The 21,582-nt window shown below is 33.2% G+C and overlaps 1 protein-coding gene across 9 annotated transcripts in view; it reads left to right on the plus strand.

Annotated features, from left to right (window-relative positions):
* Window positions 1–21,582, plus strand: part of LOC140158830 (protocadherin-15-like) — a 203,121-nt gene that overhangs the window by 24,929 nt on the left and 156,610 nt on the right. For all 9 annotated transcript variants that reach the window (XM_072182062.1, XM_072182066.1, XM_072182064.1 and 6 more), the window contains exon 2: window positions 2,048–2,206. In XM_072182062.1, the coding sequence (XP_072038163.1) occupies window positions 2,092–2,206 (115 nt within the window). In that variant the 5' untranslated portion in view covers window positions 2,048–2,091. The remainder of the gene's footprint in view (window positions 1–2,047; window positions 2,207–21,582) is intronic.

Below are 21,582 nucleotides of genomic sequence, written 5' to 3' on the forward strand. Positions count from 1 at the left end.
CAAATCAAGTGTCAAAATCTCTACCCTGTTCGGTGTAGGCCGGGTTCTAGCTAGGGCCAGGACTATTTAAATAAAACTGAAATTTATCAAATTTAACTCAACATGCTCATCATAGGAGTTGTCAAATGTGAAAGGCTAATGATTATTTATATACAGATTTTAATTAGACTGCACATTTCTCAAGATTTAGGTATAATCAGACGAGATATTAATAAGATATTGAATATTTATAATAAATATCTTATTCATATCTTATTTGATTACAGAAAAGAAAAACTTTGTTTTCTTTAAGACTGAAAGGTAACCATGGTAACAATTAATATATCAATATTAAATATCTTATTAATAATACCTTATCTGATTACGTAAATCTTGATCAATGTCATCATCAAACAGTTAAGTTTACAAATCAAATAACACTATTTATTTATAAGCAATTAACAATTTATTAAGGATGATAAGTATCCTATGCAAACATCTAAATTCTTCTTCTCTGATACATGAAACAAATCCTCTGGGCTCACCCTATTATTGCATAACAATTTGGGCTAATTAAACATACATTAATTGAAATAGGGTATCTATTAGTCTTGAATTGATAATGTCACTTTATCATGTAAATTGCACGGGATGAGTTGTATATGTGCACTGTTTTGATATTAGACTGGAACCTTAATGTTTTATATTGTGATGATCGATACAACTGGTTTGGAATTACTTCATTTTCTGTGACACCGAAAGGTAACCATGGTAACTCATTGATGTGAATGGACTGATGAAGAACTGATTTATCTACAAAGATAGTTCTTATTGCGGCTTGATCAAGAGGTATCAAACAGGATATTTAACTTCAAATACAGTTTCAAAATAGGCTAAAATGGTCACACCAGGCAAGTAGGAAAAATAATTTTGATTTCTTCAGTTTATATTATATAAGGTGATAAGGTGTGGTAGTGATTGGTTTGCATAGATTTAGTGATAATATGTCAAAGTTTTTGTCATTGTTTACCAAACATTTTGTGTTCATGTTTCAAAAAAGGTCCACTAGCAAGTTTTCTACATATTATAAGCCAGACTTGAGGATATGACATAGGGCTTAGCGGCTCATTTTTCATTTACTATACTGTTGAAATGAAACAATTTAGATAGAATTTTAGTAATTATTGTCATTTTACATGTAAAATTCTAACAGTGCTTATTACTCTGAATAGAATCTATAAACAAACAAACAAACAAACAAACAAACAAACAAGCCAACAATTAATGAACAGGTGACTTACTTGAGGCAATAATGAATTCTTGATTGTAACTTACAAATGGATCCTATCAATCTTCAACTTATGAAATGTCATCTTACAATTCATATTGGCAAACACAATAATCAATCATCATATTTGAATGTCATAATAAGCATATAAATTAGTTGTATTTTTAGCTAAGCTTTTCTAGATATCTTGGCTGTGATCTAGGCTGCAAGCATCACTTTATATAATAGCTCATGTCATATCATTTCCATTTTCTTCAGATGAAGTAGACCGGAGGAGGCAGACTTTGCCATGTTTGTATATTGGTTGCTCATGGAGAGAATGTGTACCTCTCATGTTTTGTCATCTGCCTTGGATACTATGGTGCATGTTTGTTTGTTTGTTTGTTTGTTAGTGTTCCGCTGCCATTTTGCTTGTAGTGTAGGCACAACAGAAAGGAACACCCCTACCAACCGATCTGTTACAATTAAAACTGCACACAAACAAATGAACAAGTGCTGGTATAACTGAATTTTTGCATTGTTGTCTGGTAAGCATTATTATGCACATGCTTTAAAAGATGTCAGATAACAATTTATTTCAGCTTCTGGGCCCTGAGACTATTTTGGTCTCTATACTTGACAATTCAATATGTCACATTTCCCACAGTATTACACATGTATAACATATATTCTCTTCTGTTCAAATCTTTGGTTTCATCTCCATTTTGACATTAATGTTTTCTTCCATGTTACTTATATAAATGAGATGAATAAATTTGATTTTCTTCTCTCTTTTCACAGATTGATGTGTTCTTCCTTATGTTGACTGACTCAGAACAGTAGAAATGGCTTTTGAAGATATGTGTGTAAGAAGAAGCAGGACATATGCCCACCTTATACAAAGCTGTTTAGTCTGGGTTATACTTACATTATGGCAGATTCAATACACTGGTGCACAAGGTAAGGAAGTCTATATCATAGTTCAAATTTGTCATCCTTTACGAGAATCAATATTTTTGTCATCATTTACATGAACCAATATTGATTCTCACACAGTTTTCTGATGGTGTAAATCCGGGGAGAATTGACTGATTGCTGTAACCTGTGTACTACATCATAGTACATGCAGAATGAACATGATTTTAGGAGAAACTTGCAAACAGAGTTTAAAAGAATTTTGGCGAGAATTGATTTTCTGATTCTCACAGAATTTGACTCCACAAGGTCAAATTCAAAAAGAAATGTTTACTTCTGTTTGGAACTATAAGAAGTGTGACACCACAATATACAGTTCCCATTTTGGTACACAAAATAACATTAAAAAACAAATTGTTTGGTATAGATGTGGGGAGTGGATGGCATGTCCAAGCAGGTGAATTCCCCATTTTTCTCTACCATGATCAGTCAGGAGAATCAAGACCGTCTGTGGTTCCGACTTGTGAAATCTTCCGCACATATCAGGATGTAATACATAATAGCTATGATCATGATGATGGTTGAAATCAGCTAGTAGGCCCCTAGTATCAGATCCCTCAGCCAGGGAAAAATAAAAGTCAGCCAATCGTTTTGAATGGACCTCAAAGACATGGTAACCTAGATTTACTTAATACATGTACTGGCAATATACACCAGAATTTCCTAAAAGAATAGGGAAGAAACAGTGTGCTGGAAGAAAAGATAAGAAATATGTTCCAGGGCCATTGGAGCTGATGCGGCAGTATTTAGCTAGACTTGCTCATCGTGTAAAAATATATAGGCCAATGTCTTTCTTGAAATGTTTTGAACTATCCATATGACATTAAATATTGGTCTTTTTTACTCAACGCATGAAATTTGACCACAACATATCATATACACCCACCTGTTTTATCTATTTTATAGGAACAATTGACAAGATAAGCAGAAATCTGATATTTTCCCCAATATTTTCTTCTTACAACTTCAACATTATGCTGACCATCTCAAATTACACCAAATTGCAATATTTTGAAGCTGTGTGTTTCACTTGTCAATATATTTCCATGAGTGTCCTGCCATGGCAACCTTTAAGCTTTAAGATGTTGTCAACTGGATTTCTAAATTAGGTTTGAGTTGAATTAGAAGCAACATGCAGCAAGTAGTTGCCTTCAAGGCATGTATTGTGTTATTTCTTAGCTCTTTGCACAAGGATATCCAGCCTTGATAAACAAGTAAGGTTGAGACAATTTTGAAGCTGTTTGGCCATAATTGTTGGAATTGTAGCAAAAAACAACAACAACAACAACAAAAAAACACACCAAAAAACAACACCAAACTATTTGTGCATATATTAGGTATAATATTTGTTTTGATACACATAAATCTGAAAAGTTGGTGAAATTCGACAAGTTGATGGTATATGTAACGATTGCAGTTACACATGAACAAAAGTAAGAAAAAGGTTGCTATCTTGCATGTGATGCTGATAATGAACGAAGTAATTGTTTTTCCATTTGCCCTTATAATTATTATGTCTTAAATTATTATTTAGTAAAAAGACAAAGTAAAAAATGAAAATTTAAATTACACAAATTGGCTAATTCCAAAAAGTCTGATCTGTAACCATGGTAACACTAAATCTGCCATATTGGATTGCCATTGATGGGGATCAAAATATTAAACCTCCCGTATATTGGCAAAGGCCTGAAATTGATTGAATATTGGCTCTTTGATCTTAGTGTTACACTAAGCATTACACACAGAAACTGAAATTTGCTAGGAGCATGGTCAGATGGTGTAATAATAATTTTTTTAAAACTGTTTTTCCTTCCATGAGACTCTGCAGACCACACTTCTTTGGTTAAAGCAGTGACCTTTCTTTACAATATTTTTAATTTAACTTATGTACGCACATTGTGCAATCTTCAAATGATGGCCGAAACATTGCTGACTTGATTACAGATTTACAGAACATCAGGTTGCATGGTCTTATCAAATCTGACACAAACTTAATGAAAAATGTGCAAGCAACAGCGAATGATTGTCATGTACGCTGACTGGACACTGACTGAGTGTGTTGTCATGATACAATCTATTTAGTAAAACTTATCTTATTTTGAATTTGAGATGTACTATATTTGTTAACCCTATTTTACATAAAATACTTCACATTTTACCGGTATAAACTGCTGATGTATATTACCTCTCTTAGAAACGTCCAACTGAAGTACTCTTGTAATGAACTCTTCTTCTAATACCAGGCCTTTAGATAATGTGATGCGTAATATACTATCTATATAAACTGATCTGCAACACAAGTGTATGAAAAGTAAATATTCCTTGTCTTGATCAATCCTGCAACAAAGTTGATGAAATATTCAGAGGTTTCCTCTTTGAGAGCATTTAATGCAGCAGATCTGCTGAAATGACAACAAATCTGTATTTAATGCATATTATTAAAGCTTGAAGAGTAAATATGCCAGATTTTTGTTAGAAGTTTGTCTTCACCTGTCAGTTTAGTCGATATGGGGCCCTTTTTTGTAGAAAAAGAGGAGAACGCATAAACAGACCTGTATGCTTTTATCAGTAAGTTTCAAAGTAAACTCAGTGTCAAGCTGATCTAAATAGATTTACACTGGCTTTGTCAATTTGTACACATTACATTTCGTTGAAACAGACTTACAAAGCATTTTCCACCCTGATGTCGCAGTGACATCAGTGCACATTTCATTGGCGCAGCAACAAATCGCCAGTGCTTGCTCAAACTGGTGTTACTCTTAACTTGAGATGAGACACCCCCATAGATATACATTGTGATCATGGTGAAAGAGATGTTGTCATGGGACAGGTAGCTGGGGAAGGGCTCCCTGTAAAAATCTTAAGGAAGGTAAAATCCAGAACATAATAAGTGAATCTTTTTTTGCCATATTATATACATGCATTTTCCAGGAACGCATTTCAACCATACACATACATCGATGATCGGTATACAAAATTATATATTTTTGTAAAATGTTGCCTTTAGTGTTAGTTTCATAAAAGTATTTGTTTTGTAAATGACTTTTAAGTCTATATCTGATCTTTTAGCATTTGATTCTATTGTTCATCCAACAAAAAACATATGGACTTGGCAAGAAAATTATTGAAAGTTGATCAACCATAAAGGTAATAGTTATGGTTGAACTTGCATGAAGTTCAGTTGACACTAGTAATTGAGTGTTTGACAGTTATATCTTCTTAAAATGACTGTTGCATGCACTTTTATATAAACTTCATTTTAGTAAAAGTAACAAGTGTCCCTTAAAATGACCTATTAAAGCACTTAGGGTGTTAATTTGGTGAGGCAGTGATCCTGATTAATATGTCGCTTGACATCCTCAGTGCGTTTCAATCTAGTTGTGGTTGTTATATTGGAAAGAAGAAATTGACTTTATGTCACTTTTTCCATCCCAGTTACACACTTGTATGTGATCAACTTGAAGTAACAGAAATTTCAACAACCTTTTGATAATATTCTAAAAATTATTGGATTTATATATAAATGGCTGTGTGCATCTTAGAATCTGTTGAGGAATCAGGCTATTCCAGTTAAAATCCATACACCCCCTATGGAAGACATGACCGTCCATACAAGGAGTGTGGATTTCAAGTGGAATAGCCCAGGTCTGTATTGGTCTAGAGGTTCCTGCATAAAAGCCAAAAAACTGAATTTTTTTTTCATACTTTTCCCTATTTTTTCTATAATAATTTCGACACACACCTCACACTCTAAAACTGGTGTTAATATATTACCAATACCTAGGTAACACTTTGTTAAAACACTTAAAAAGACACTTTCAAAGGAATTATGGACCTCTTAATATCACTTTGTTAACACATTATTGTTTAAAACACTTTAACACCAATTTTAACATTTATGTTACACTTTCACACTATTTTATACTACTTTTAACATTATTTACAAGAGTTCTGGTGTATAAATATTAATAATTTTAACACTTCTAAACTGTGAACATGCGATGATTGTCTATGTCTTTATTAACATGTTAATATTTTACACTTGAACATGCTAGAAGAATAGAAGATGGATGTTCATTAACAAAATGTTCAAATTTTGACAGAATAATGTGTTAATAAAAGGATTAGGTGTTAAAAAAGCATTGGTCAAATAGTGTTAATATATCAACGCTTGTTTTTAGAGTATGCAAGAGCCACATTGTCTTTAATCAATGGTTGCCTGCCCACCTTTCCACAGTGAAATGAAGATCAGGAAATGGATGTAACAGAAGCACTGCTATGTTATGCTAGAACAAATGTGCAATATGGGTCTGCAGTACTTGAACTTGCAGTGAATGTCATGGAATACAAATTATACAACCTGATGAAATAAGTTCTTGCATGTACTGAATCTAAATCCAATATTCAGACTTGGCTTTTCGAGTGTGTGACTCACTGGGTTCAAAATGTGGCTATATTGACCAAAATTGTTGCAAGAAAAATGAATATTCAAAGAGTTTTCTCAAGTAAAGTTAATTAGCCACTTGAATGAAAAATGCATTTATGTGAAGAGTTACTTCTATTTGAATGAAATAATATATAATGAAGGCATTGAAAATTTTGGGGTGGAAAATATTGTAGAATTCCCTGGGATTGCATTAACTTTTTTTTTTATAGATTTTTCCATTTTTTTAAAAACTTTATAATGATTTAGGAAAATTTCATGCATATACTCCTGACCTAATTCTAAGGCTCCAGGCTATCATCTTAGAAAGTGTAAAATCTGTCTTATCACAAGTTTATAAATAATTCAAATAATTCAACTCGTAGTTGTGTTGTTTCTATTGTTCTTCAAGGGGTTATTTGTTTTTTCTTTCTTATTTTGTGGCAATGCAAATTAAATACAAGTATATACTTATTCCTCTGACTCATCACCTAACAAAATATGTCATATTTACTTTGTTTAAACAAATTGGTCAAGATGATCTGTCAGATCAGCAGTATAGTTGTGATAATTTGCATTAATTAGATTGCCTAAATTAAAAATCTAGAAATTATGTGGTGGTACTGCAATGATTAATTTAGAAACATGTTTGGAAAGCTTTTCGCTGATGTAGTGCACGTTAGTAACCAATGGTTACTGGTTCAAGCCTAGGCTCATACACCTAATCCGAATTATGATATGCCATAGGTTTTGTGTTGTGATCATTTCGATCAGTGGATCGTAACAAAGAAAGCGTGTGCCAGTTGACCTAGCAACCGTTATATTCTAACGTGCACTACGCCAGCGAATAAAGGTTGTAACAAAAAAGTTATAAATTTTGAAAAGATTGTTGGGCAAACATGTCACTTATTGATTGTATTGGCCTTTACTTTGTTATCAAGATAATTTCTTAAGCTACTACATACATAACCTTTGTTTCAATAAAATTGGTAGTCTGTGAGCGAAGATTTGGCAAATTGTGTAATGTAGTCCTAAAATAGCTTTTGCCACTTTCATGTCTCTGTGTAGCAAAAGGAACTTGAATCATGAACCATCTGCAGGTCAGGGCTCTGAAAGCCATAATTATAACATTTGCTGAGGAGGACGCCCTCAATATTTTTCAAAATTCTGCTTTTTCACACAATTATGTTGTACTTTATTAAACCAACATACCCTGCAAAAATCAAAACCCTAGGTGCTGTAGTTTTGAACAAAAAAAGAAAGATAAGAAAAGGCAAACAATTGTCAAAGCTATCAATTTGAACTTAAGCAAAAACAATAGTACTTCATGAAATAATTATTCCACATACATGCGTAGACATTGCCTTATAAATAATTTCACGTTGGATACAAGAAAGCTCAAGTCAAACGTCACGCTAATGGAAATTGTGTGTGACATATGAATAAATTGTACATAATTGACCATGTCATAATGAAACAGGTCAATTGACCACAGCAAAATATGGACCAAGTAAATAGAACAAGCGGGTGGTTCTTTGTAATTAGTATTGATTTGACTCAATGTGGTCTATATAATTTTCTTGGGAGAGTAAGAAAAGTAATTGCAAAAAAAATGCAATGGCAAAAAAGTAAATGGCTACCTTGTCTGATATTTCAATGGGGAGGGGTCACTGGGTATTTTTGTATCTGGTATGATATGTTTACCACCCATCAGTTTTCTCTCTGGTATTACATTTGAGCTGGTGAAGCCTGTTTCATTTCCCCCATACATTTTGCCCAAATATTAGCTAGTATTTTGTAAACTGAAGTAAGTTTTTGTTCTTTTAATTGTGAGAACCCTTCTCTTAGCTCTACCTACAAAGTAAGCACTGGAATCCCTGGTGAAAGTTTTGTCCCCAATCCCACCTAACCCACTTTCTGTTATGTTCCCATCAAACACAAAATGTTTTACAGAAAACGTTTAAATGTCGGGTTATATAAAGGGTATAACACGTTTTTAAAACATTTTTGAAAACTTGATACAAAACATTCTAAACAGAATGTTATTTTGGGGTTGAAAAAATATTTTGCAAAAATGTTTGCCCAAAATATTTGCCCAAAAAAATGGTTTTAGGATTTGCTCAAACACAACAGTATTAGCTACTTGCATGGTTCCGCCATTATGCACTATGTGTGGGGAGAGCCTTGAACTGGCAGCACACATGAAAGGAAGAATTACGTATAACCTTACACAGAATGTTATAGGACTGGTTCAAATCCCATTCATGTATGCTGCCAGTTCGAGGCTCTACCCGCACATAGTGCATAATGGCGGAACCATGTAAGTAGCTAATACTGTTGTGTTTGAGCAAATCCTAAAACCATTTTTTGTGATGTAAGAATAGCAGCATTTTACCCAGGGCAGCCATTAAATTGTCATATAAATGAGCCTTTCTTGCACAAACATGATGAATTCAAGTCCAAGCAAAACAGACCTAATGGAATTGGAAAGATGGATGGATGGATGAGTAGATAAATTGATTGATGTAATAATTAGTGTGAATAAATACTTCCTGACAACCTTTGAAGTAAGGTTATACACAAACTGTTAATTTTACTTCTTGTCTAACAGCCAATGAACTTAAGACTATGGATATTTTGAATGCCTTTTATCAAAAAGACCTCAAGTATGGTAATTAAAAATGGATTAAAAATATTTTGATCGTTCGTATTGACGATATACATTTTTTCCCCAAAAGATCTTAAAATAAAATAATGATTTTTAAGCCAAGAAGAAATTTAAGGAAATATTAAAAAGTTGTATTTGATCAGTTTCAAGTGAAAGAATACATCTCAGCATTGGTAAATCTTGTATCTCAAATCTGGGTGTTGATGAATGTGTCTCCCCTTATCCTGCTCTAAAAGCACACTGGTTGATGGTGAACTGAACAACCATCAGTTTAGATATGCAGTGAAGGTATAGTGTAAGAATTTTAAACATCCTGTTTATTTTTTTTTTATATAGGGGAGGGGGCCTAAATGATTTAATATACTGTTTAGTTGTTAAAACTTTTAAACATCATTTTAACTTTGTAGGAGATTATAGATTGATGTACAAGATCCAGATATTGTTGTTGAAGTAGTGCTAAAACAAACAAGTAAACAAGCTTATTTACAAACATAAAAACAAATAAACATTTGAACATTTAACAAAATGAAGGCATTCTTGGATGTGTGAGAAACATTTTTGGAACAATATAGAGATGTAAGCAAGGTGGTGACTTAATATGATAACTCTCAAAGCTAGACAAATGTGCTACCCACAAGAATGTAGATACAATATTGATAACTTGATAATGATAGTAAACTTGATTAATAAAAGTCTTGAATGAATTTTTATATTTTAATATACACATAAGCTTGAGCTGATATCTGAAACATATATGCACATTCTCTGACAGTAATTTCAATGTATATGAGGTGGTTTTAATTATGCCTGATGAATTGCTTTGAATTTATAATAGCTTCTGGCGCCACACTTTTAATGTTTTTCTGCTTATGAGAAAGTGGATGTATTTTAGTTAAAAACCTGTTAGTTTTACCCTTGACATTAGCTTTAAGAACAGCATTAATAGATGACTTGCTAATAAGTCATTGCAATAAGCGATAATTAGGAAAAAGAAATGGCAATGTTTTTCTATAGAACATCCAACTCTCTTATTCTTTTACGAGATGAGCTGGGTGCCCAGGATTTGTAGGTTAAACACAAATGTCACCAACATTATCGCCCCAATTATTGCTAAAAGTCATCAGTATTCTTTGTATTACAATGGCCCATATATTTATTATGCATACAGGCTTCCATAAGTTTCAGACTAAACATCAGTACTTCTTGGGGTATAAATTAAAGCGAACTATTCAGAGAATGAAAGTGCCTGATCATTTGATAAGGTGAAATGTCAGCACGTTTTACAAATCACATGGGTTAAATACCTAAATGTGTGCTAAGTGAACTCATGATAATACTTCTGAATGAAAAAATACCATGTATACTTACTAGAAAGAAATTCAGTTTAATTACAAGAAGACAGCTTTTACACCCCTTTTGGACTCAAAATGCAACTATGTTGACAAAATACCCAATACTTAAACGTAAACAGAAAAAGTACCATTTTGGTATTGTTAACCATGCAACTCTGTAACTTGTCAAGCCCATTGCTTGCTCATATCCTGAGACCCTTATCCCCAAAACACCTTGTTTCATCTTTTCTTTGTAAGTATGAATATTTGTAGGGGTGTGTCACTAATGTGGACATTATACTTTCATGAGTAGGCTATGGTTGAAATCAAGTGCGTTGCCGTAGCATGATGCATAACATCCTTCTCTCATGCCATAACCTCATAAGACAACACTTGCTGCCATGCTCAATTTCAAACAGCATTATGGCTTGAATGACAAATTACTTTAAAGATGTCACATGAGCAAAGTTAACTTGTAGATGTGTGTAACTGAAGAGTGCTTTCCACACTTGCTTAGTCCAACATTTAAACTTCATTTTAACCTGTTTGGGTCATTTTGTAATAACCTTTTTAAAATGCCCCCCCCCCCTGCCATTTTTGGCGTATACAAATGTAGTTTAAATAGTATTTACCATTTCAGACAACAATTACCTGCATTTCACCTTGTAAATAATATTGGTTGTTTAATAGTGACCATAAACAGTACCGGTAGTTATGGAGGAACAAAATTATTTCAGAAAATAGTCTTCATTTGTGCGTTGCTCATAGTGTGTTGTAGCTGATGGCTAAAGATGAAGAAAAATCAGGATTAAACCTATCGTTTATATGTTTTAACAATTACAATTGTTTATGTGCTTATAGATTGAATAATAAACTTAATTTGTATACAAGCACATTATCTCGCATCATCTTTTTGATGTGACAATGAAAAAATTGAGGGAAGCTCAATAAATTCTTAGCAGACATGCATAATTTCTTATTGCTTTTTAACAAGATATTACATAATCTCACCTACAGTGCAGTGCTTACACTAAAACCATACCAGCCCTAATAAACTGTAAAGCCTAATGAATATTTCAAGTGTTTGCTTTATTTGTCCCAATTTGCTTTATTAATTAGGAACCTGCCTGACTTAATAACCCATTACATTATTGCATCAGGCTAATTACTGCAAAATCATTCCATTTTTACTTTGATTATTTTTTCTCGACTATAAAAATTTCCACTGATTAAAAACACCATTTCTTATTATCTGCTCTAATAACTTACACAGAAATATCAAATTAATTATAATTTAATTTTGAAGCATTTTTAGAACTAAAATTTCATGCAAATTTATTGATTTGTAAAATCTTCAAAAAATTAAAGTGCTTATAAAATAAGGTTCTACTTTTATTCAGGGTCTAGAAGTACATGTGAGCGAGCTATTTTAATTACTAATTCACTAAATCAATGTCTCAATTGATTTGACATTGTGGTATTTTGTAAAGTGGATCTGTTAAGTATATCTTACCAGCTTAATTATTCCTGTGTGTTAACATAATTCATTGATTGAAAGACTGACTGTTTAATTGGCACGGTTGACATGGTAACAGGGTGTTATATTAAAACACAGAGGGTTGTTTTTTACTGATATTGAAATACAGCATTTTTCTTCAACTTCACAAATAGTAACGGTGAAAGTGATTTTTGCACAATGTGCTATCTTCAGTAGATATTAAAATGTAGACAAATTGCTTTTTATACCTCCACCATAAAGCATACTGTTTTACAATATCCATGTGTACGTACCTCAAATAATGTTTTTTTTTTCAATATTTGTCACATTTTTTCCAACAATTTCTTTTACAAATTTGGTACAACAAAATGCATCAACATGAATGAAGCAACAGCGTAAGCTGGGAACCATGAAATTCTAGTTATTTTGCTTTTTTGCAATAATAGTCTCAGTAGATATCAAGTTACGTGGAAACACTTTGCACAATGTGCTATCATCAGTAGATAGCAAAAGGTGTAAAATGTTTCTCTTTTTATTTGTTTTTACAATCATACTACTAGTATAGACACCAAATGCACTTTGTGCTATCTTCAGTAGACAGTAGAAGATGAGCATGTCCATTCTTTACTTTTAGCAAATCCTAAGTGGTTGTTTTTTTTAACTAGAAAATATTCTAGTCCTGTGATAAAATTAAGGTGATTACAATATTGGAGGGTTTCATTTTGACTTTTTGTCTGAATGGAGATATTATCTTCAGTAGAAAGTAAAACAAAGCAGAAAAAATAGCATGTCTCTTTATTTGGGTAAAATGGTTAAATACATTAACTTGTTACAGAAAAGTAGTTTTAGCAGCCCAGGTCATTGACAGATATAGATGACTCAAATACACCTCATTTTATCCTGAAAGAAAATATTCCTTTGACTTTTCCTTTCTGTAATGAATTACACGGATTATATTGCCTACAGCGTTTGCTAAAATCACAAGCAGGTAGTCAAATTGGGTGATTTTAGAAGATTTGTACAGTAATTATTTACCATTTCTGATCTTATAGACACTAATAGTTCACTGAAAACAAAAACTCGTATTATGTAAGCTGAACTAAGCTTTGTTTAGTACCACTAGTTTCCCCTGGTAAACTAGTTTTTAATGTCGGACTAAACGTCCATCTAGTATGCTTGGCTAGTACAGCATGCAGTGAGGGAAATTGTTAGTACGGACATGCCGAACTATGCCAAATTATGGTACTTTACTAATAAGTGAAAATTAGTTGCACCGCAAAAGTTGGTCCAACTAACTTTTCTGGCTTTACTGAATTGGTAGAACGAATCATGGTTGTGGACCGTACCAAGGGTTGTACTAAAGTTGAATTTACCGCCCTTTTGATCACATGACATGACTCTTATGACAAATTAAGCTAGTAGAGCTATAGTCTCTACTAGCTTATAGACGACATTTCACACATGCAGCTGTAGACATAGCACATCTAGCGTCTTGAGATGGACATTTTAGCCCCGATTCTAGCCCGTTAGAAATGGTCGAAGAAATGGAAAGGTATGTTTTATTGACATTTTTCCCAAGCTTGTTTTTGAATAACTTACAAACCGTTAGAATTTGAAATGAGATTGTAAATCGGAACACAAATGTCATGATCATGGACCGTGGGTTTGTGCATGCATGGTTGAGGCTGCCATGGCTGCCGAATTGCGTGGAAACCTTCATCATGCCGTGTGTAGTAGAAAACAGGGCTCAAAAAAGCGGGCCAAATCTGTTTTTCAAATTCTAACCATGCTAAAAATGTTTGTAAGTTATTAAAAAATACAAGGTTGGGAAAAAGGTCAATAAAAGCGTAAGTTTCCATATAGTCGACCACTTCTACCGGGCTAGAATTGGGCTAGTTCCCCAGGCTATTGTTCAATTAGTTGAACTAGTCAAACATTAGTACAGAATGCCCTATTAAAAAGAATAGTCGTACTTGACATCGTTTTTGATAGTAGAGCCCATTAGTAGAACACCCCAATATATTAGTAGAGTCCCTAGTAAGCTCTAGTAGGTCTAGTTGAACTAATTTATTATATTAGTAGGTCAAGGTTGAACTAGTATTTTGATAGTTAAGTCCCTAGTGTATCCTGACCTACTAACATATAGTTTAGTCCAGTCCAGCCGTATTAGTTACAGGTTAGTCGTACTTGACATTGTTTTAACTAACTTTTCCTTAGTTAGTCACCCCAAGTTTCGTTTTCAGTGTTGAGGGAAACCCTTTTTTACTATGACATGGTGACTTTTGACTCTTCCCTGTATCATAGAATCCAGTGGTTAAGAGAAACATTTGGAGGATGTTTCCTTGATTGCATTGAAATAGGTCTGAAAATTGTATGGCAACACTGATTGTATGGACACTATATAAATCTCATTTTCTGAACTGTCATATGTGTTGCATGATCTCTTACACTCTACTCCACTCAGTGTACATGTACTTCTATTATGTTACATTATTACTTATGTTACTCCATGATGTGATGCAATGCAGTGTCTCGGTCAATTTTGTTAACTCTTGAGAAAAAAATCTGCACCCAGAATTTTGAATTTGCCCATTTTTTTTCATACACAATTAATTTTTATACCCAGATTATAAATTGTTTGGGCAAAATGCTTTCAAGTGAGTACAGACATGGGTCACTTCATATGAAATCAAGGAGGCGTCCCACCTGACCCCTTCAGATTTGCTTTATATTTTAGTCATATGTTGTACCTGTAAAATATTAAAAACCTGCAAATTTGAGGTCTGTAGCTCTTATGCATTTTCTGTGGCAGCCATTTAAAGTTGGAGTAGGGGGGCCTAAATTTGGACCCAAAAGTTGCCCTTTAAATAAGTTTCATCTTTGGGAGTCTGTGCCTTCTTTATAAAATGAGAGAGAGGTCTGAAACTTTGTATACACACTAACTGCATGCCCAATTTGTCAAAAAATAAAAAATAAAACATTTCTGTAATTGTGCGTTGTGTCACGGGGTCATTAAATATGCAAGAAAAAATTTAAGGTTTTGTAAACTGGCAAGTTTAGCCCCCTAAATTCACATTTTGTGTCAGACTAATTATTTTTTGTTATCACTGATGCTATATATAGGATCAATACAATGCATATCCAAAAAATTGAGGTCACAACTCATTTACATTTCGAACAGCGCCCTCACTAAGATGAAATTTATTGCAAATTCAACATTTTCAGGGGGCCCAAAGTCGATGTGGTCCACCTTCAAAATTTATAAAACATCACTTTTATATAACTACTAGTCTTAAATTACAGTAAAAGTCCCAGTAATTGTATAGGTTGACTTCATATAAAACGACAAGCCCAAAGTTGACCATTTTCTTATGATTGCATGTACTGCAAATGTGCCGAATTTGGAAGGCTTAAAAGTCAAATTGGCCCCAATATTGAAAATAAAATGGAAATAAAAGTAAATAGGGCCAATAACTACGCATCTAGTCATTCATTTTCAATATTGTGGCCATTTTGACATCGACTTTGGGCCCCCTGAAAATGGTGAATTTGCATTAATTTTCATCTTCCCGAGGGCGCTGTTGGAAATGTAAATAAATGTTCACCTCAATGTTTTGGATATGCATTGTATTTGTCCTATATATCGCATCAGTGACAACAAAAAACAATTAATCCGACAAAAAATTTAAATTTAGGGGGGCTAAACTTGCCAGTATACAAAACATTACATTTTTTTTGCATATTTAATGACCCCGTGACACAAAACGCAATTACAGACATTTATTTTGTTTACTTGTTGACAAATTGGGCATGCAATTTGTGTGTATACAAGGTTTCAGACCTTTCTCTCTTTTTATTAGGAAGGTACGGGCTCCCAAAGATGAAATTTATTCAAAGGGCAACTTTTGGGTCCAAATTTAGATTCCCCTACTCCAACTTTAAATAGCTACCATAGAAACTCTGTATATTGAAAATGAAATGGAAATTAAAGTAAATAGGGCCAATAACTACTCATCTAATCATTTATTTTTAATATTGTGGCTAATTTGACTTTCAAGCCTTCCGAATTCGGCACATTTGCACTACATGCCATCATAAAAAAATGGTCAACTTTGGGCTTGTCATTTTATATGAAGTCAACCTATACAATTACTGGGACTTAACAAGGTTGTAATTTAAGACTAGTAGTTATATAAAAGTGATGTTTTATAAATTTTGAAGGTGGACCACATCGACTTTGGCCCCCCTGAAAATGTTGAATTTGCAATAAATTTCATCTTTGTGAGGGCGCTGTTCCAAATGTAAATGAGTTGTGACCTCAATTTTTTGGATATGCATTGTATTTATCCTATATATAGCATCGGTGATAGCAAAAAATAATTAATCTGACAAAAATGTGAATTTAGGGGGCTAAACTTGCCAGTTTACAAAACATTACATTTTTTCTTGCATATTGAATGACCCGGTGACACAACGCGCAATTACAGAAGTTTTATATTTTTTATTTTTTGACAAATTGGGCATGCAGTTAGTGTGTATACAAAGTTTTAGACCTCTCTTTCTTTTTATAAAGAAGGCACAGACTCCCAAAGATGAAATGTATTTAAAGGGCAACTTTTGGGTCCAAATTTAGGCCCCCTACTCCAACTTTAAATGGCTGCCATAGAAAATCCGTAAGAGCTACAGACCTCAAATTTGCAGGTTTTTAATATTTTTACAGGTACAACATATGACTAAAATATAAAGCAAATCTGAGGGGGTCAGGTGGGCGCCTCCTTGATTTCATATGGAGTGACCCACATGTCAGGTATTTGTTCATTAGTTCTAGAGGCAAATCTTTGAAGAATTACAATATGAATTTTATATGTGTGTGAAATGTAGGGCCTAGATCTTAGTTTCCAGGCGGCGGATGACATGATCGAGCCGGCAACTCGTGAAACCGCCCGACCGTATGGCATTTTCCATATACTCGGTTCGTTTTGTGGGGTTCATTATCGACCCCCAACGGTTTTAGCTTGTATTTATATTATTTATCAACATAGGCCTATTTGTTTGTGATATTTCAAGCGTTTTAAAATTTCAAAATAATCCCATTCAATTACACGGTTGTGATGAAAATTTACTGAATTTAGGGACTGCACGTCATACACCACCTGTTAGTTTCCACTTGTTACATGATGATCTCAAACAAGCCAATCTGTAAGAACAGTTCTGTAACCTCATCTTGCACACACATCAAACGACCTTTGAATATGTTGGGTACAAAAACTCATACTCCTGAACTGAAGGTCACATTTTAAGCTATGATTGTATGTAATTGAACTTTGCAATTGGAAGTGAGATCATCTTAGCTATAGTTGTAGCTCATAATGTCCCTTCAGACATTGATTCTATTGCTACTCTCTAGTGGATCTAGTGTATAACAGGTCATTGTACAACCAGATTTTGAACTAACCTTCTGGGGACTGTTCTAAATGGATGAAAAGTCCCCGGGAAAAGTCCCCTTACTAGCAATTTTTGAAACACACTGGTACAATGTAATTGTTTTTGACTTAGAAGTAGTTTTATTGGGAGGCTGTCAAATCTAATATTGGGTTACATATGACATCACTAGTCATTATTGGGTGGTAGTTTGTGACATCACCAGGCTAAAAATCAATGTCATGTTCAATTTTGAGTGACATAGTGTGTTAAAAGTGTATAGTCACATGAGGAGATGTGTAAATACCTGTCATAATTCTTTGATAGTTGTTGATCTGGGCTGTGAGCACCTACATCACATAAAAAGGCACAATAACACATTGCTTGACCAAATGGTGATATTTTAAGTAGTAAGTTATAGTATTTCTATATCCATTATCACTGTACCGGTGCAGCCAGTCCCAGTGTGAGTGGTCAAGCTTTTGTCAGATTGATGAAGTCAGAGACACCTGACGAAAGCTTGACCACTTTGGAAGTACAAACATTAGGCTATCATATATTGTAAACACCAAACGTCTAGCATTCATCTTAGTTCTAAAGTTGTGAAGTTTTGTGATGTCTATTTTCCTATATATTTAAATTGTGTTTTACTCCATATTTTTGCCTCTATCTCAATATCAAATTTGCTCCATGGACCAGATCGTGTCACATATCGTAATACTATAACTTATTATGAATTTCAGTCAAGAATGCCTATCTACTTATTTTGTGATGTCTTTAGATAGGCCTACGTTTTGGACATAAAAGGTCAGAATCTCAATGACTATCTATGGCAAATCTATAGCATATCTGGTGTTTGTAAATGATACATGTTTTATGCTTGTAGATATGAGGGTTTCAATTTAACCAACACATTTTCCCCTCTGGATACATTCCTCTTTCATATTTAATAGAGTTGATTTTTATATCATTTTGGCACCTGTTTCCGCTTTCCACATAGATATTAATTCCATATGTCTCATCATCTATCATAGAATTGTCTTTACAAAAATTACAATAGGCCTAATGAAAGTGGTACAAAACTGCTATACATTCTAACATTTGTTAGTAATTAAGCTTTATATCTAAACCCGTACCAAACAATTTACTCATTTTGTTGGAGAATTCTGACGCCTTTAGTATACCATAAAAAGTAACATGGAAAAGCTTGATATTTTGCACATGATACAAAGCCAATGAAAGCTAGTCTTTCACCTAAACCCACATGAATCATGCAAAAAACGAATATTAATAAGTATATTGTACACATGGTTGTAAAAAATGGCTTTTGATTCATATCTGTAAATCATTATACCTTGTGACCACTTTTACTTGAAACAAATCCTGATGCAGATATGGACTTGCTTTTCTTCCCTGATTAGGTTACCATAGTAATTACAAACATGCTACAATTACATCTGTACATGGCATTGTATTCTCAACCAATTACTTTGTAAGGGGTAATTTTCACAATGCTGTTATTTTCGCTAATTTCACAAATAGAGGTTATATCGCAAATTTAACAACGCACGACTATGAAATTTTGTCATATGATAACTTTGGTAAGGTATGAATTCATGAAAAAATCAACACATACAAAAGTCTTCTGTGTTGGAAATCACTAAAATATATGAACGCAAAAATAACCATTTATACAATATCCTACATAATGGACTCTCATTAGAGATGCAGACAGACAATTCTCTAATATCAAGGCTATGTAGACATAATGATGTTTATTGTTTCAATTTAAAATGATCACACGATGTCTGAAGATATGTAAATTAGAAATTTGTGTTATGATCAAAATTGGTATTTCCTTTGGGGACAAAAAATTCAAAGTTTAAGGTAATTTTCTAAAAACAAACAAAATCATTATTTCATGTCTTCCCAGAAATTGCATTTTGACCCAAAATATAGGCCTAAGTCAAAAATATAAAGACAGAAAATGCATTGAAAATTGGTAACAAATAGCTGCAGCACCTCAATCCTGCTCATTGCCCCCATGTCAGACAACTTATGCTATATACACCTCTGATCCTGATAAAATCAGAGTCACACTTCAGATAAAACTTGATAACTTAAGTAGTCTGAGGTTATATTGAAACTGTGTTAATGTAAATGGATTTGTAAAAGCATTTTCTACTAGAACACTCATCACTACCATTTGAGCAATACTAATCACATTTGATTGATGTTATATTAAGTGACTTTTGCAATTACTTTATTTCAAATTCAACTCCAGGAAATTTGGTTTCCCTCTCTTCAATTTTCTGCCATCATCATTAGTTTTAGAATATCTAAAATGACAGCTAGGATATTTTGCCATCTGTCATTTGTTTTTTCATTTGAAGAATTTTGACATAAAAATTTCATTTTATGTATGAGAATTGGATTGATCTATATGTGTTATGATCGATGGCTTGTGCCTAGGTTTTAAACATGTTAAAAGGGCCTCTATTTTCTTTCTGTAAAGTGAAAGAGAGAAAGATAGAGTGTGCAATTTGCACAAATTTAAAAACAAATTCATAATTCTATAAATGTCAATTTTATTAAAATACAGTAAAAGTTTAAATAATTATTTACTAACAGTTTCTTGATTCATCTTGTAAAAGACATGGCTATAATTAGTATAAGATGCTACCAGTAACACAATTAAAATCATCATCACAAATTATTATAATTATAAAAATAAAGACAGACACAACATACATTTTTTTCATCCAATAGATGGCCTAAGTATGAAGAGTTTCATTGCAAAACACTATAAAAAGCCATTTCTGACATTTTTGAGTTACGATCACCATCCATCATACAGTTTAAAATGGTGCCTTTAAAATGACACTTAATTTATTAAACTCTAAAGTATGCTTTTTGAGATATGGTCAAAGTATCACATATTTGCTTATATTTTCCCTATATTTTAGCAGCTTAATTTGCATACATTATCTCAAATTGGTAAAAATAGATATATCGCATTTTGTGATGAAACTCTTCATATATTCCTCAAGAATTGTGGCAGTGAATTTATTAAGGTTAAACAAAGTGTTGAAGGGCTTTACCTCCAGAAAAAATATATTATTACCTTATACGTAAGAAAATATGTCTACTTATCATATGAAATAAAAAAAACCGGAAAAAATTGTGTGAAAATGTGTTTTTAGCCTATTTTTTTAGCTGTTATCAAGCACTATTATTCGATTTGTTTACAAGCGCCAAGCAACTGTCGTCTGGGAGAGTGATTGACATCTTTATTATTAGAGAAGAATGGAATCTGTATAGTTCATGAATATTCATGTAGTATTTACACAACCTGTATCCCAGCCATTTTTGCCTAGTTATCGTAATCGTTCATATAAGACGCCCATATGATCCATGGTGTTAAACTGATATTCAACAACTTTATATCTCTCGATCTTTGCGATCCGAAATATTGAATTTCAACTTTAGGCACATCTCTAGCAAGGTAATAAATACCTGTCACAAATAGAGGTCTTGAAATGTTACTTGCAACGTTAAAAATGTGAATAGAGAACAAATCGGGTTCAAACATGCTTCAAAAATATGAAGGTAATTGTCAACGCCTACTACCAGAATAGCCGGAAGAGGGCAGACTTCATAAGGGAGTGTTCATATATTTTAGTGGGGACAAAGAATTTGGAACTGATTTCGGGAAATTTCCTGGGTTTTTGGTTTTGTTTTTTTATTTTATCTTCCTGTTCGGGTGTTTCGGTTGGCACATTTTCGGGGCATTTTCATGCACTTTACAGGAGTTTTTCGTGGTTTCTCTGTAGCTGCCGTGTGTACTTTTCCCCACGTACAGGGTATAAATCCCGGGGTATAAATAAATAAATGAATAATAACATATAAAAAAAAGAATCTGGAACTTCAACGTCAAAAAACAAGACAAATTGTACCCTGCTAAAATATCAACCCATATCCTCTCTGAGAATAAAAATAATAAGACTCCAACCTCACCTG

The sequence above is a fragment of the Amphiura filiformis genome, chromosome 8, assembly GCF_039555335.1.
Source record: "Amphiura filiformis chromosome 8, Afil_fr2py, whole genome shotgun sequence".
Lineage (NCBI taxonomy): Eukaryota > Metazoa > Echinodermata > Ophiuroidea > Amphilepidida > Amphiuridae > Amphiura > Amphiura filiformis.